Genomic DNA, 17,709 nt, shown 5'->3' on the forward strand with positions numbered 1-17,709 from the left:
CAAGAGATCATTAATATCAGGACTCCTGAAGTCTTTTGGTGTATTGAGCAGACTTCAGTCATTCAGGCACATTTACTAAGGTATGTATGTCAGTTCAGGCATAGCCTCGCTAGTACTTTTTCTCTAATCCTTAATACTAAATGGACCCAACCTTCGATCTCAGCAGATTCTCAGTAAGCTCCAAACACCTCTTTGGGTGGGTGATGTTACAATGTGGTGTATGAAAATGCCTGTACGTTTTCTTATTGGAAGTAGTAGAAGGTAGATATGGTTCGTCCTACATGTTCATTATGACAAACATGGGCTTGAGTTGCATTTGTTTAAAGTTATACATATTGAAAGTTGTATCTGTATACGTGCTATATGTGTATGAGTTACATGTATGTTCACTTCTCACAGGTGACGTGTTCATACTCGTCTTCAGCATAGACAGCAAAGACTCATTTGATGAAGTAAAGAGGCTGAGAAAACAAATCCTTGAAATAAAATCATGTGTGAAGAATAAAACAAAAGAAACTGGAGAGTTTCCCATGATGATCTGTGGAAACAAAACTGATTGCGGGGAACACCACCGCAAGGTACGAGCTGAAGAGGCAGAGCGTCTTGTTTCTGGGGATGAAAATTGTGCTTGCTTTGAGATCTCAGCCAAGAAAAACCTAAATGTGGATAAAATGTTCCAAGTTCTTTTCAGTATGGCCAAGCTTCCTAATGAAATGAGTCCTGCTCTTCATCGTAAAATTTCAATGCAGTATGGAGATTCCTTTCAGCAGAAGTCTTTTAGGCTAAGAAGGCTAAAGGAAATGGATGCATATGGCATGGTCTCCCCATCTGCTAGACGGCCTAGTGTCAATAGTGATCTCAAATATATAAAGGCAAAAGTGCTTGGAGAAGGTCAAGGACGTGACAGAGAGAAGTGCACTATTCAGTGAGGTAATTTTTAAGACTAAACTTAACAAAGTGCCTTCAAGCTTGCTATGATCCTAGATATAAGGATTCCAAACGTATATGGTACCCTATATTGTGGGAGCAATTACAAATAAAGAACCATGTTTTGGGTTTCATATCACTACCCTGTGGCTTGATAGGGGACTTCAGACTATGTATAATATCCAGCATGAAGAACACATATGATATAAGAATTACATAGGATGTTAGGTGTAAGGTTTTCTGAACTGAACACTTTTTGGTATCAAGCATACCAGGTCTATTTGTGCCCAATTTGTCTCAAGACGAATGATAAATATAATGAACTTACTATGTTTAGTGGACAAGTATGTCAGTTTACTAAAACTATAACCTACTGTTTTAGTGGACAGTTGTGCAAATGTACTAAATATAAGGATTAACATAACTGTTAATAAAATTATGAATATATGAAGGTAAATTAAAATTAAGAGTATCTGCCAGCTTTATCTTAAATATTTCACTCCATGTTCTTATAATGTATCTGTGATTTTCAAATGTTTGTTCTAGTGAGAAAATAAGCAGATAATAGCCATTTGTCTAAAGTATTCAAAATTGTATTCATTCTTTTTTATTGGTTAATTTGTCCTAATGAGCTTTAAAATGTTCCACTTAATCATTTAATTAACTGCATGTTGCTAGGTATTAAGTGTGCACATACTATGTAGAATATAAGATCAATGCTAAGATATTGAAGGCATTCTTTTTCTCTACTGATACAGTATATGTCAAATCTTTCTCATTTCCTTTTTCCTCCTGTCTTTCTGCATTATTTATAAAAACAGTTAAAATACATATCTGTTCTTTTTGTAGCAGTTGCTTTTCTATGGGATATAAAAGAACACAAATCACTCATGCACACACATTGTCATAGCCTCATGCATGATGAATTACTTGTTGTTCATGACTTTTATGTGTTATGTAAATATGTTTGAAAACTTACAGTATCATTTGCCTCAATCCTAATGGAAAGAATATTACCAGTTTTAGAAAAAGTGGGGTTATTCACAGTGCCCCTACACCAGATTTATGGAATAAAAATACAGTAGTAGCAAACTGCTGGTTTGTGACTTTTTAAATGCCAATAAAAAATGCTGTTTTTACACTGCACTTTTACATTTTTCAAGAAGTGGGTATGATGGAATGAGGAGTGGGTTGTGTCATTAACCCTGGCACATTTACCATGATTAGAACCAACACATACCTCAGATATAACAACGGCAAAATATGAAAGGCCTAGACACATATAGTTCAACTCCTACAACGACTTCACTAATAGCCCCCAATAATTATGAAAAGTACTTGCATATAGAATATAGCAAAAATCTTTATTGATGAAAAAAATATATATATTAGACAAGGTGAAAACGCAAGGGAGGAGGTGGCCATAAAGACCCCCTCACCCCTAAACTCCTGATAGTGGAGACCACACTGGAGCCACTACAGGTGATCAGCCCAATGGAGTAGTGGTATAAGTGCTCACAGACAGTATATGTTCAGTCGTGGCCAAAAGTTTTGAGAATGACACAAATATTAGTTTTCACAAAGTTTGCTGCTAAACTGCTTTTAGATCTTTGTTTCAGTTGTTGTTTCATCTGTGATGTAGTGAAATATAATTACATGCACTTCATACGTTTCAAAGGCTTTTATCAACAATTACATGACATTTATGCAAAGAGTCAGTATTTGCAGTGTTGGCCCTTCTTTTTCAGGACCTCTGCAATTCGACTGGGCATACTCTCAATCAACTTCTGGGCAAATTCCTGACTGATATCAATCCATTATTTCATAATCACTTCTTGGAGTTTGTCAGAATTAGTGGGTTTTTGTTTGTCCACCCGCCTCTTGAGGATTGACCACAAGTTCTCAATGGGATTAAGATCTAGGGAGTTTCCAGGCCACGGACCCAAAATGTCAAAGTTTTGGTCCCCGAGCCACTTAGTTATCACTTTTGCCTTATGGCACGGTGCTCCATCGTGCTGGAAAATGCATTGTTCTTCACCAAACTGTTGTTGGATTGTTGGAAGAAGTTGCTGTTGGAGGGTGTTTTGGTACCATTCTTTATTTATAGCTGTGTTTTGGGGCAAAATTATGAGTGAGCCCACTCCCTTGGATTAGAAGCAACCCCCACACTTGAATGGTCTCAGGATGCTTTACTGTTGCGCTCACCTTTTATTCTCTGAACAAGCCTTTTTCCTGATGCCCCAAACAATCGGAAAGAGGCTTCATCGGAGAATATGACTTTGCCCCAGTTCTCAGCAGTCCATTCACCATATTTTCTGCAGAAGATCAATCTGTCCCTGATGTTTTTTTTGGAGAGAAGTGGCTTCTTTGCTGCCCTTCTTGAGACCAGGCCATCTTCCAATAGTCTTCGCCTCACTGTATGTGCAGATGCGCTCACATCTGCCTGCTGCCATTCCTGAGCAAGCTCTGCACTGGTGGCACTCCGATCCCGCAGCTGAATCCTCTTTAGGAGACGATCCTGGCGCTTGCTGGACTTTCTTGGACACCCTGAAGCCTTCTTAACAAGAATTGAACCTCTTTCCTTGAAGTTCTTGATGATCCTATAAATTGTTGATTGAGGTGCAATCTTAGTAGCCACAATATCCTTGCCTGTGAAGCCATTTTTATGCAACGCAATGATGGCTGCACGCGTTTCTTTGCAGGTCACCATGGTTAACAATTGAAGAACAATTATTTCAAGCATCACCCTCCTTTTAACAGGTCAAGTCTGCCATTTTAACCCAATCAGCCTGACATAATGATCTCCAGCCTTGTGCTCGTCAACATTCTCACCTGAGTTAACAAGACGATTGCTGAAATAATCTCAGCAGGTCCTTTAATGACAGCAATGACATGCAGTGGAAAGTTTTTTGGGGGATTAAGTAAATTTTCATGGCAAAGAAGGACTATGCAATTCAGCTGATCACTCTTCATAACATTCTGGAGTATATGCAAATTACTATTATAAAAACTTAAGCAGCTACTTTTCCAATTTCCAATATTTATGTAATTCTCAAAACTTTTGGCCACGACTGTACATGTAGCCAATATAATACACAATTAGGACATGATGGAAAAATTGTTATATATGAAGACAGGGATGTGCTGCACTTATGCGATGTATGAGGGCCATGTGGCACTCTGGACCTGAGTCCGATCACCAAAATCCACGCAAATGCGTGATGGCAGGTCTGCACACCAAAGCATGTATGCATGAACTACAAGGCACAACAACATGTGGCTAGAAATGAAGAAATCAATTACAGAGATAAAATTTACAAATAAGACATACCCACACTCGATCTTTTACCAAAATCGAGAAGATAAAGATAAAAGAGTGCAATTATAGAAAGGACCTGAAACTAACTGCTTAATTTAATCCCAAGGGGATCTCAGTTTTAAGCATAACTATCCATCTTGTCTCCCTTTGTAATAATGCTTTTTTGTTGTCCCCACCTCGACAACCCAGAGACACCCTATTGATACCCCTAGCTCGCAAACCCCTAGGGTCACAATTATGTTTATCCTTAAAGTGCAAGACTATAGGTTGCGACTTCATCAGCTCCACCATCCTCATTGTACCTGCTGTTTTAATTTTACTGGCATGTTCCAGAATTCTCACCCGAAGCTCCCTAGTGGTCATGCCCACATACAGAAGATTGCACGGACATTCTAACAGGTAAATAACTGCTGTTGATCTGCAGTTAATATGATGTACTATCTGGTATTCCTTACTCCCACTGGAGTCTTTAAAAGAGGTCAATCTCGACATGTACCCACAAACCTGACAATTGCAACACGGGAATGACCCCCATCTGGGACCCCTGCTGCCGAAGGGGTTACGCGTAACAGGTGGAACATAGTGGCTTCTTGTAAGAAGGTCTCCCAGATTCTTGGCCCTCTTTCATGTGATGAGAGGATAATCAGAGAGTGACCCCCTGAGGTCACTGTCCAATAATAGGATGTACCAATAATGGGACATAATGTGCCAAATCTTCCCCCAATGTGTGTTAAAGGGTGTAATGAATCATGGTTTAATGTCACTGTTCTTCTTTTTACTCACCAACAAGGAATCGCTGAGGGAGGATTTGGCTCTTTTCCTAATGTCCTGTTGATTATAGCCCCTATTGCAGAATCTAGGAAAGAGATCTTCAGACTGGGAGCGTTCGTCACAGATTCAGCGTAGTCTTAAAAATTGGCCAGTAGATATGGCTTTGATCGTCTGCGGATAGTTAGAGGAATTAGCATGTAGTAAGGCATTCATTGCTATGGGTTTCCTGAAGAGGTCTGTAGAGACCCTGCCATCCGACTATCTGCGTAAAAGAATATCCAGGAACTCAATATATTCACGGCTGTGTTTCCATGTAAGTTTGATATTTAGATCATTGACATTAAGTTGTGCAATAAAGCCGTTGAGTTCCACCAGAGGACCCTGCCAAATAAACTGAATGTCGTCGATATACCTAGACCACGAGACCACTGAGTCAAAGCTAGGCAAATTCTGGACAATCTCTCTTTCCCACAGCCCCAGGAACAGATTGACATACGAGGGCGCACACGTTGCCCTCATAGCCATGCCCTGGAGCTGTAGGAAGAGGCGGTCTTTAAAAGTAAAATAATTGTGCCTAAGTGCGAAGTCCAGAATTTTGATAACAAACCGTATTCAATCTTGTTCAAGATTTGTCATTTCTAAAAAGTACCTGGCTGCTCGGATCACGTGGTCATGGCATATCGATGTGTAAAGGGCCTCTACGTCACAGGTGACAAAGTACATGTCATCCTCTAGACAGGCCCCATTAACTGCCTCCGGACCGCTTAACGCAGGATTGCGGTCCGGAGGCGGCTGTCTCAGGCAGAGTGACACATCTATGGCGCGTTCACAGGATCGGAAGGTGAGCGAGTGGATCGATGCAATTTTTTTTACCCCTAACAGGTACAGGTCCTTCTAAAAAAATTAGCATATTGTGATAAAGTTCATTATTTTCTGTAATGTACTGATAAACATTAGACTTTCATATATTTTAGATTCATTACACACCAACTGAAGTAGTTCAAGCCTTTTATTGTTTTAATATTGATGATTTTGGCATACAGCTCATGAAAACCCAAATTTCCTATCTAAAAAAATTAGCATATTTCATCCGACCAATAAAAGAAAAGTGTTTTTAATACAAAAAAAGTCAACCTTCAAATAATTATGTTCAGTTATGCACTCAATACTTGGTCAGGAATCCTTTTGCAGAAATCACTGCTTCAATGCGGCGTGGCATGGAGGCAATCAGCCTGTGGCACTGCTGAGGTGTTATGGATGCCCAGGATTAGGGATGAGCGAACTCGAACTGTATAGTTCGGGTTCGTACCGAATTTTGGGGTGTCCGTGACACGGACCCGAACCCGGACATTTTCGTAAAAGTCCGGGTTCGGGTTCGGTGTTCGTCGCTTTCTTCGCGCTTTTGTGACGCTTTCTTGGCGCTTTTTGAAAGGCTGCAAAGCAGCCAATCAACAAGCGTCATACTACTTGCCCCAAGAGGCCATCACAGCCATGCCTACTATTGGCATGGCTGTGATTGGCCAGAGCACCATGTGACCCAGCCTCTATTTAAGCTGGAGTCACATAGCGCCGCCCGTCACTCTGCTCTGATTAGCGTAGGGAGAGGTTGCGGCTGCGACAGTAGGGCGAGATTAGGCAGATTAACTCCTCCAAAGGACTTGATTAACTGATCGATCTGCAGCTGTGGATCATTGAGCTGCTGATCCTCAATTGCTCACTGTTTTTAGGCTGCCCAGACCGTTTGTCAGTCACATTTTTCTGGGGTGATCGGCGGCCATTTTGTGTCTTGTGGTGCGCCAGCACAAGCTGCGACCAAGTGCATTTAACCCTCAATGGTGTGGTTGTTTTTTGGCTAAAGCCTACATCAGGGTGAAGCTGTCACACCAAGTGCATTTAACCAGCAATAGTCTGTTCATTTTTTGGCCATATACAAAATCAGGGGCAAGCTGCGCCTGTCACCAAGTGCATTTAACCCTCAATGGTGTGGTTGTTTTTTGGCTAAAGCCTACATCAGGGTGAAGCTGTCACACCAAGTGCATTTAACCAGCAATAGTCTGTTCATTTTTTGGCCATATACTAAATCAGGGGCAAGCTGCGCCTGTCACCAAGTGCATTTAACCCTCAATGGTGTGGTTGTTTTTTGGCTAAAGCCTACATCAGGGTGAAGCTGTCACACCAAGTGCATTTAACCAGCAATAGTCTGTTTATTTTTTGGCCATATCCCAGTCTAATTCTGTCACTAAATCCATACCGGTCACCCAGCGCCTAAATACTAGGCCTCAAATTTATATCCCGCTAAATCTGTCCTTAGTGCTGTAGCTGGGCGAGTTATTTAGTGTCCGTTCAAGCACATTTCTTGTTCTGGGTTGAAATACAATTCCCAATTTAGCAATTTCATAATTTAGTGGTTTCTGCTATATCAGAGCTATTTGAAATCTATCCCTAAAAGGGTATATAATATTCAAGGTGCACATTGGGTCATTCAGAATAACTTCACACACACCCGCTACTGTGTATTTCCAAGTCTAATTCTGGCACTAAACCCATACCTGTCACCCAGCGCCTAAATACTAGGCCTCAAATTTATATCCAGCTAAATCTGTCCCTAGTGCTGTAGCTGGGCGAGTTATTTAGTGTCCGTTCAAGCACATTTCTTGTTCTGGGTTGAAATACAATTCCCAATTTAGCAATTTCATAATTTAGTGGTTTCTGCTATATCAGAGCTATTTGAAATCTATCCCTAAAAGGGTATATAATATTCAAGGTGCACATTGGGTCATTCAGAATAACTTCACACACACCCGCTACTGTGTATTTCCAAGTCTAATTCTGGCACTAAACCCATACCTGTCACCCAGCGCCTAAATACTAGGCCTCAAATTTATATCCCGCTAAATCTGTCCTTAGTGCTGTAGCTGGGCGAGTTATTTAGTGTCCGTTCAAGCACATTTCTTGTTCTGGGTTGAAATACAATTCCCAATTTAGCAATTTCATAATTTAGTGGTTTCTGCTATGTCAGAGCTATTTGAAATCTATCCCTAAAAGGGTATATAATATTCAAGGTGCACATTGGGTCATTCAGAATAACTTCACACACACCCGCTACTGTGTATTTCCAAGTCTAATTCTGGCACTAAACCCATACCTGTCACCCAGCGCCTAAATACTAGGCCTCAAATTTATATCCCGCTAAATCTGTCCTTAGTGCTGTAGCTGGGCGAGTTATTTAGTGTCCGTTCAAGCACATTTCTTGTTCTGGGTTGAAATACAATTCCCAATTTAGCAATTTCATAATTTAGTGGTTTCTGCTATATCAGAGCTATTTGAAATCTATCCCTAAAAGGGTATATAATATTCAAGGTGCACATTGGGTCATTCAGAATAACTTCACACACACCCGCTACTGTGTATTTCCAAGTCTAATTCTGGCACTAAACCCATACCTGTCACCCAGCGCCTAAATACTAGGCCTCAAATTTATATCCCGCTAAATCTGTCCCTAGTGCTGTAGCTGGGCGAGTTATTTAGTGTCCGTTCAAGCACATTTCTTGTTCTGGGTTGAAATACAATTCCCAATTTAGCAATTTCATAATTTAGTGGTTTCTGCTATATCAGAGCTATTTGAAATCTATCCCTAAAAGGGTATATAATATTCAAGGTGCACATAGGGTCATTCAGAATAACTTCACACACCCGCTACTGTGCATTTCCAAATCTAATTCTGTCACTAAACCCATACCTGTCACCCAGCGCCTAAATACTAGGCCTCAAATTTATATCCCGCTAAATCTCTCGTTACCGCTGTCCTGTTGTGGCTGGGAAAGTTATTTAGTGTCCGTCAAAGCACATTTTTTGTTCTGGGTTGAAATACAATTCCCAATTTAGCAATTTCATAATTTAGTCGTTTCTGCTATATCAGAGCTATTTGAAATCTATCCCTAAAAGGGTAGATCATATTGAAGGTGCACATAGGGTCATTCAGAATAACTTCACACACACGCTTCTGTGCATTTCCAAGTCTAATTCTGTCACTAAATCCATACCGGTCACCCAGCGCCTAAATACTAGGCCTCAAATTTATATCCCGCTGAATTTGAATACAATACATTGGGCCAAATAATATATTTGTTGTTGTGGTGAACCATAACAATGAGAAAAACATCTAGTAAGGGACGCGGACGTGGACATGGTCGTGGTGGTGTTAGTGGACCCTCTGGTGCTGGGAGAGGACGTGGCCGTTCTGCCACATCCACACGTCCTAGTGTACCAACTACCTCAGGTCCCAGTAGCCGCCAGAATTTACAGCGATATATGGTGGGGCCCAATGCCGTTCTAAGGATGGTAAGGCCTGAGCAGGTACAGGCATTAGTCAATTGGGTGGCCGACAGTGGATCCAGCACGTTCACATTATCTCCCACCCAGTCTTCTGCAGAAAGCGCACAGATGGCGCCTGAAAACCAACCCCATCAGTCTGTCACATCACCCCCATGCATACCAGGGAAACTGTCTCAGCCTCAAGTTATGCAGCAGTCTCTTATGCTGTTTGAAGACTCCGCTGGCAGGGTTTCCCAAGGGCATCCACCTAGCCCTTCCCCAGCGGTGAAAGACATAGAATGCACTGACGCACAACCACTTATGTTTCCTGATGATGAGGACATGGGAATACCACCTCAGCATGTCTCTGATGATGACGAAACACAGGTGCCAACTGCTGCGTCTTTCTGCAGTGTGCAGACTGAACAGGAGGTCAGGGATCAAGACTGGGTGGAAGACGATGCAGGGGACGATGAGGTCCTAGACCCCACATGGAATGAAGGTCGTGCCACTGACTTTCACAGTTCGGAGGAAGAGGCAGTGGTGAGACCGAGCCAACAGCGTAGCAAAAGAGGGAGCAGTGGGCAAAAGCAGAACACCCGCCGCCAAGAGACTCCGCCTGCTACTGACCGCCGCCATCTGGGACCGAGCACCCCAAAGGCAGCTTCAAGGAGTTCCCTGGCATGGCACTTCTTCAAACAATGTGCTGACGACAAGACCCGAGTGGTTTGCACGCTGTGCCATCAGAGCCTGAAGCGAGGCATTAACGTTCTGAACCTGAGCACAACCTGCATGACCAGGCACCTGCATGCAAAGCATGAACTGCAGTGGAGTAAACACCTTAAAACCAAGGAAGTCACTCAGGCTCCCCCTGCTACCTCTTCTGCTGCTGCCGCCTCGGCCTCTTCCTCCGCCTCTGGAGGAACGTTGGCACCTGCCGCCCAGCAAACAGGGGATGTACCACCAACACCACCACCACCACCTCCGTCACCAAGCGTCTCAACCATGTCACACGCCAGCGTTCAGCTCTCCATCTCACAAACATTTGATAGAAAGCGTAAATTCCCACCTAGCCACCCTCGATCCCTGGCCCTGAATGCCAGCATTTCTAAACTACTGGCCTATGAAATGCTGTCATTTAGGCTGGTGGACACAGACAGCTTCAAACAGCTCATGTCGCTTGCTGTCCCACAGTATGTTGTTCCCAGCCGGCACTACTTCTCCAAGAGAGCCGTGCCTTCCCTGCACAACCAAGTATCCGATAAAATCAAGTGTGCACTGCGCAACGCCATCTGTGGCAAGGTCCACCTAACCACAGATACGTGGACCAGTAAGCACGGCCAGGGACGCTATATCTCCCTAACTGCACACTGGGTAAATGTAGTGGCAGCTGGGCCCCAGGCGGAGAGCTGTTTGGCGCACGTCCTTCCGCCGCCAAGGATCGCAGGGCAACATTCTTTGCCTCCTGTTGCCACCTCCTCCTTCTCGGCTTCCTCCTCCTCTTCTTCCACCTGCTCATCCAGTCAGCCACACACCTTCACCACCAACTTCAGCACAGCCCGGGGTAAACGTCAGCAGGCCATTCTGAAACTCATATGTTTGGGGGACAGGCCCCACACCGCACAGGAGTTGTGGCGGGGTATAGAACAACAGACCGACGAGTGGTTGCTGCCGGTGAGCCTCAAGCCCGGCCTGGTGGTGTGTGATAATGGGCGAAATCTCGTTGCAGCTCTGGGACTAGCCAATTTGACGCACATCCCTTGCTTGGCGCATGTGCTGAATTTGGTGGTGCAGAAGTTCATTCACAACTACCCCGACATGTCAGAGCTGCTGCATAAAGTGCGGGCCGTCTGTTCGCGCTTCCGGCGTTCACATCCTGCTGCTGCTCGCCTGTCTGCGCTACAGCGTAACTTCGGCCTTCCCGCTCACCGCCTCATATGCGACGTGCCCACCAGGTGGAACTCCACCTTGCACATGCTGGACAGACTGTGCGAGCAGCAGCAGGCCATAGTGGAGTTTCAGCTGCAGCACGCACGGGTCAGTCGCACTACAGAACAGCACCACTTCACCACCAATGACTGGGCCTCCATGCGAGACCTGTGTGCCCTGTTGCGCTGTTTCGAGTACTCCACCAACATGGCCAGTGGCGATGACACCGTTATCAGCGTTACAATACCACTTCTATGTCTCCTTGAGAAAACACTTAGGGCGATGATGGAAGAGGAGGTGGCCCAGGAGGAGGAGGAGGAGGAGGAGGAAGAGGGGTCATTTTTAGCACTTTCAGGCCAGTCTCTTCGAAGTGACTCAGAGGGAGGTTTTTGGCAACAGCAGAGGCCAGGTACAAATGTGGCCAGCCAGGGCCCACTACTGGAGGACGAGGAGGACGAGGATGAGGAGGAGGTGGAGGAGGATGAGGATGAAGCATGGTCACAGCGGGGTGGCACCCAACGCAGCTCGGGTCCATCACTGGTGCGTGGCTGGGGGGAAAGGCAGGACGATGACGATACGCCTCCCACAGAGGACAGCTTGTCCTTACCCCTGGGCAGCCTGGCACACATGAGCGACTACATGCTGCAGTGCCTGCGCAACGACAGCAGAGTTGCCCACATTTTAACCTGTGCGGACTACTGGGTTGCCACCCTGCTGGATCCACGCTACAAAGACAATGTGCCCACCTTACTTCCTGCACTGGAGCGTGATAGGAAGATGCGCGAGTACAAGCGCACGTTGGTAGACGTGCTACTGAGAGCATTCCCAAATGTCACAGGGGAACAAGTGGAAGCCCAAGGCCAAGGCAGAGGAGGAGCAAGAGGTCGCCAAGGCAGCTGTGTCACGGCCAGCTCCTCTGAGGGCAGGGTTAGCATGGCAGAGATGTGGAAAACTTTTGTCAACACGCCACAGCTAACTGCACCACCACCTGATACGCAACGTGTTAGCAGGAGGCAACATTTCACTAACATGGTGGAACAGTACGTGTGCACACCCCTCCACGTACTGACTGATGGTTCGGCCCCATTCAACTTCTGGGTCTCTAAATTGTCCACGTGGCCAGAGCTAGCCTTTTATGCCTTGGAGGTGCTGGCCTGCCCGGCAGCCAGCGTTTTGTCTGAACGTGTATTCAGCACGGCAGGGGGCGTCATTACAGACAAACGCAGCCGCCTGTCTACAGCCAATGTGGACAAGCTGACGTTCATAAAAATGAACCAGGCATGGATCCCACAGGACCTGTCCGTCCCTTGTCCAGATTAGACATTAACTACCTCCCCATAACCATATATTATTGGACTCCAGGGCACTTCCTCATTCAATCCTATTTTTATTTTCATTTTACCATTATATTGCGAGGCTACCCAAAGTTGAATGAACCTCTCCTCTGCCTGTGTGCTAGGCCTAAATATATGCCAATGGACTGTTGCAGTGGTGGCTGACGTGAAGCCTCATTCTCTGCTATGACATGCAGACTGATTCTCTGCTGACATGAAGACAGATTCTCTGTTACGGGACCTCCCTCCTCTGCCTGGGTGCTGGGCCTAAATATATGCCAATGGACTGTTGCAGTGGTGGCTGACATGAAGCCTGATTCTCTGCTATGACATGCAGACTAATTCTCTGCTGACATGAAGCCAGATTGTCTGTTACGGGACCTCTCTCCTCTGCCTGGGTGCTGGGCCTAAATTTATGACAATGGACTGTTGCAGTGGTGGCTGACGTGAAGCCTGATTCTCTGCTATGACATGCAGACTGATTCTCTGCTGACATGAAGCCAGATTGTCTGTTACGGGACCTCTCTGCTCTGCCTGTGTGCTAGGCCTAAATATATGCCAATGGACTGTTGCAGTGGTGGCTGACGTGAAGCCTCATTCTCTGCTATGACATGCAGACTGATTCTCTGCTGACATGAAGCCAGATTGTCTGTTACGGGACCTCTCTGCTCTGCCTGTGTGCTAGGCCTAAATATATGCCAATGGACTGTTGCAGTGGTGGCTGACGTGAAGCCTGATTCTCTGCTATGACATGCAGACTGATTCTCTGCTGACATGAAGCCAGATTGTCTGTTACGGGACCTCTCTGCTCTGCCTGTGTGCTAGGCCTAAATATATGCCAATGGACTGTTGCAGTGGTGGGTGACGTGAAGCCTCATTCTCTGCTATGACATGCAGACTGATTCTCTGCTGACATGAAGACAGATTCTCTGTTACGGGACCTCCCTCCTCTGCCTGGGTGCTGGGCCTAAATATATGCCAATGGACTGTTGCAGTGGTGGCTGACATGAAGCCTGATTCTCTGCTATGACATGCAGACTAATTCTCTGCTGACATGAAGCCAGATTGTCTGTTACGGGACCTCTCTCCTCTGCCTGGGTGCTGGGCCTAAATTTATGACAATGGACTGTTGCAGTGGTGGCTGACGTGAAGCCTGATTCTCTGCTATGACATGCAGACTGATTCTCTGCTGACATGAAGCCAGATTGTCTGTTACGGGACCTCTCTGCTCTGCCTGTGTGCTAGGCCTAAATATATGCCAATGGACTGTTGCAGTGGTGGCTGACGTGAAGCCTCATTCTCTGCTATGACATGCAGACTGATTCTCTGCTGACATGAAGCCAGATTGTCTGTTACGGGACCTCTCTGCTCTGCCTGTGTGCTAGGCCTAAATATATGCCAATGGACTGTTGCAGTGGTGGCTGACGTGAAGCCTGATTCTCTGCTATGACATGCAGACTGATTCTCTGCTGACATGAAGCCAGATTGTCTGTTACGGGACCTCTCTGCTCTGCCTGTGTGCTAGGCCTAAATATATGCCAATGGACTGTTGCAGTGGTGGGTGACGTGAAGCCTCATTCTCTGCTATGACATGCAGACTGATTCTCTGCTGACATGAAGACAGATTCTCTGTTACGGGACCTCCCTCCTCTGCCTGGGTGCTGGGCCTAAATATATGCCAATGGACTGTTGCAGTGGTGGCTGACATGAAGCCTGATTCTCTGCTATGACATGCAGACTAATTCTCTGCTGACATGAAGCCAGATTGTCTGTTACGGGACCTCTCTCCTCTGCCTGGGTGCTGGGCCTAAATTTATGACAATGGACTGTTGCAGTGGTGGCTGACGTGAAGCCTGATTCTCTGCTATGACATGCAGACTGATTCTCTGCTGACATGAAGCCAGATTGTCTGTTACGGGACCTCTCTGCTCTGCCTGTGTGCTAGGCCTAAATATATGCCAATGGACTGTTGCAGTGGTGGGTGACGTGAAGCCTCATTCTCTGCTATGACATGCAGACTGATTCTCTGCTGACATGAAGCCAGATTCTCTGTTACGGGACCTCTCTCCTCTGCCTGTGTGTGTGCTGGGCCTAAATATATGCCAATGGACTGTTGCAGTGGTGGCTGACGTGAAGCCTCATTCTCTGCTATGACATGCAGACTAATTCTCTGCTGACATGAAGACAGATTCTCTGTTACGGGACCTCTCTCCTCTGCCTGGGTGCCGGGGCCTAAATATCTGAGAATGGACTGTTCCAGTGGTGGGTGACGGGAAGCCAGATTCTCTGCTATGGAACCTCTCTCCAATTGATTTTGGTTAATTTTTATTTATTTAATTTTTATTTTAATTCATTTCCCTATCCACATTTGTTTGCAGGGGATTTACCTACATGTTGCTGCCTTTTGCAGCCCTCTAGCTCTTTCCTGGGCTGTTTTACAGCCTTTTTAGTGCCGAAAAGTTCGGGTCCCCATTGACTTCAATGGGGTTCGGGTTCGGGACGAAGTTCGGATCGGGTTCGGATCCCGAACCCGAACATTTCCGGGATGTTCGGCCGAACTTCTCGAACCCGAACATCCAGGTGCTCGCTCAACTCTACCCAGGATGCTTCGATAGCGGCCTTAAGCTCATCCAGAGTGTTGGGTCTTGCGTCTCTCAACTTTCTCTTCCCAATATCCCACAGATTCTCTATGGGGTTCAGGTCAGGAGAGTTGGCAGGCCAATTGAGCACAGTAATACCATGGTCAGTAAACCATTTACCAGTGGTTTTGGCACTGTGAGCAGGTGCCAGGTCGTGCTGAAAAATGAAATCTTCATCTCCATAAAGCTTTTAAGCAGATGGAAGCATGAAGTGCTCCAAAATCTCCTGATAGCTAGCTGCATTGACCCTGCCCTTGATAAAACACAGTGGACCAACACCAGCAGCTGACATGGCACCCCAGACCATCACTGACTGTGGGTACTTGACACTGGACTTCAGGCATTTTGGCATTTCCCTCTCCCCAGTCTTCCTCCAGACTCTGGCACCTTGATTTCCGAATGACATGCAACAGTCCAGTGCTGCTTCTCTGTAGCCCAGGTCAGGTGATTCTGCCGCTGTTTCTGGTTCAAAAGTGGCTTGACCTGGGGAATGCGGCACCTGTAGTCCATTTCCTGCACACGCCTGTACACGGTGGCTCTGGATGTTTCCACTCCAGACTCAGTCCACTGCTTCCACAGGTCCCCCAAGGTCTGGAATTGGTCCTTCTCCACAATCTTCCTCAGGGTCCGGTCACCTCTTCTCGTTGTGCAGCGTTTTCTGCCACACTTTTTCCTTCCCACAGACTTCCCACTGAGGTGCCTTGATACAGCACTCTGGGAACAGCCTATTCATTCAGAAATTTCTTTCTGTGTCTTACCCTCTTGCTTGAGGGTGTCAATGATGGCCTTCTGGACAGCAGTCAGGTCGGCAGTCTTACCCATGATTGCGGTTTTGAGTAATGAACCAGGCTGGGAGTTTTTAAAAGCCTCAGGAATCTTTTGCAGGTGTTTAGAGTTAATTAGTTGATTCAGATGATTAGGTTAATAGCTCGTTTAGAGAACCTTTTCATGATATGCAAAAAATTTTAGATAGGAATTTTGGGTTTTCATGAGTTGTATGCCAAAATCATCAATATTAAAACAATAAAAGGCTTGAACTACTTCAGTTGGTGTGTAATGAATCTAAAATATATGAAAGTCTAATGTTTATCAGTAATTAACTTTATCACAATATGCTAATTTTTTTAGAAGGACCTGTATATTAGACGCTGTTTTGATAACAGCCTCTAATATACCTGCTACCTGGTCCTCTGGTGGTCCCTTTTGCTTGGGTCGACCACCAGAGGACACAGGCAGCTCAGTAATAAGTAGCACAAATCACCACGCTACACTACACCCCCCGTCACTTATTAACCCCTTATTAACCCCTGATCACCCCATATAGACTCCCTGATCACCCCCCTGTCATTGATCACCCCCCTGTCATTGATCACCCCCCTGTAAGGCTCCATTCAGACGTCCGTATGTGTTTTACGGATCCACGGATCCATGGATCGGATCCGCAAAACACATATGGACGTCTGAATGGAGTCTTACAGGGGGGTGATTAATGACAGGGGGGTGATCACCCCACATACACTCCCTGATCACCCCCCTGTCATTGATCACCCCCCTGTAAGGATCTGCAAAACACATACGAACGTCTGAATGGAGCCTTACAGGGGGGTGATCAATGACAGGGTGGTGATCACCCCATATAGACTCCCTGATCACCCACCTGTCATTGATCACCCCCCTGTAAGGCTCCATTTAGACATTTTTTTGGCACAAGTTAGCAGAAATTGATTTATTTTTTATTTATTTATTTTACAAAGTCTCATATTCCACTAACTTGTGTCAAAAAATAAAATCTCACATGAACTCACCATACCCCTCATGGAATCCAAATGCGTAAAATTTTTTAGACATTTATATTCCAGGCTTCTTCTCACGCTTTAGGGCCCCTAAAATGCCAGGGCAGTATAAATACCCCACATGTGACCCCATTTCGGAAAGAAGACACCTCAAGGTATTTGCTGAGGGGCATATTGAGTCCATGAAAGATTGATCTTTTTGTCCCAAGCTAGCGGAAAGGGAGACTTTGTGAGAAAAATGTATAAAATATTTCCGCTAACTTGTGCCCCAAAAAAAATCTTCTATGAACTCGCCATGCCCCTCATTGAATACCTTGAGGTGTCTTCTTTCCAAAATGGGGTCACATGTGGGGTATTTATACTGCCCTGGCATTTTAGGGGCCGTAAAGTGTGAGTAGAAGTCTGGGATCCAAATGTCTAAAAATGCCATCCTAAAAGGAATTTTTTATTTTTTGTCACAAGTTAGCGTAAAATGATGATTTTCTTTTTCTTACAAAGTCTCATATTCCACTAACTTGTGACAAAAAATAAAAAATTCTAGGAACTTGCCATGCCCCTCACGGCATTTTAGGGGCCCTAATGCATGAGAAGTAGTTTGAAATCAAAATGTGTAAAAAATGCCCTGTGAAATCCTAAAGGTTCTCTTTGGAATGTGGGCCCCTTTGCCCACCTAGACTGCAAAA

At 45.3% G+C, this 17,709-nt stretch overlaps 1 protein-coding gene across 1 annotated transcript in view; it reads left to right on the plus strand.

The window, feature by feature from the left end:
- RASD2 (RASD family member 2) overlaps positions 1–17,709 on the plus strand; it is a 286,407-nt gene that overhangs the window by 139,240 nt on the left and 129,458 nt on the right. The window contains exon 3 of the mRNA XM_044301356.1: positions 400–930. Within this exon, the coding sequence (XP_044157291.1) occupies positions 400–929 (530 nt within the window). The 3' untranslated portion in view covers position 930. The remainder of the gene's footprint in view (positions 1–399; positions 931–17,709) is intronic.

This window comes from Bufo gargarizans, chromosome 7, assembly GCF_014858855.1.
Source record: "Bufo gargarizans isolate SCDJY-AF-19 chromosome 7, ASM1485885v1, whole genome shotgun sequence".
NCBI lineage: Eukaryota > Metazoa > Chordata > Amphibia > Anura > Bufonidae > Bufo > Bufo gargarizans.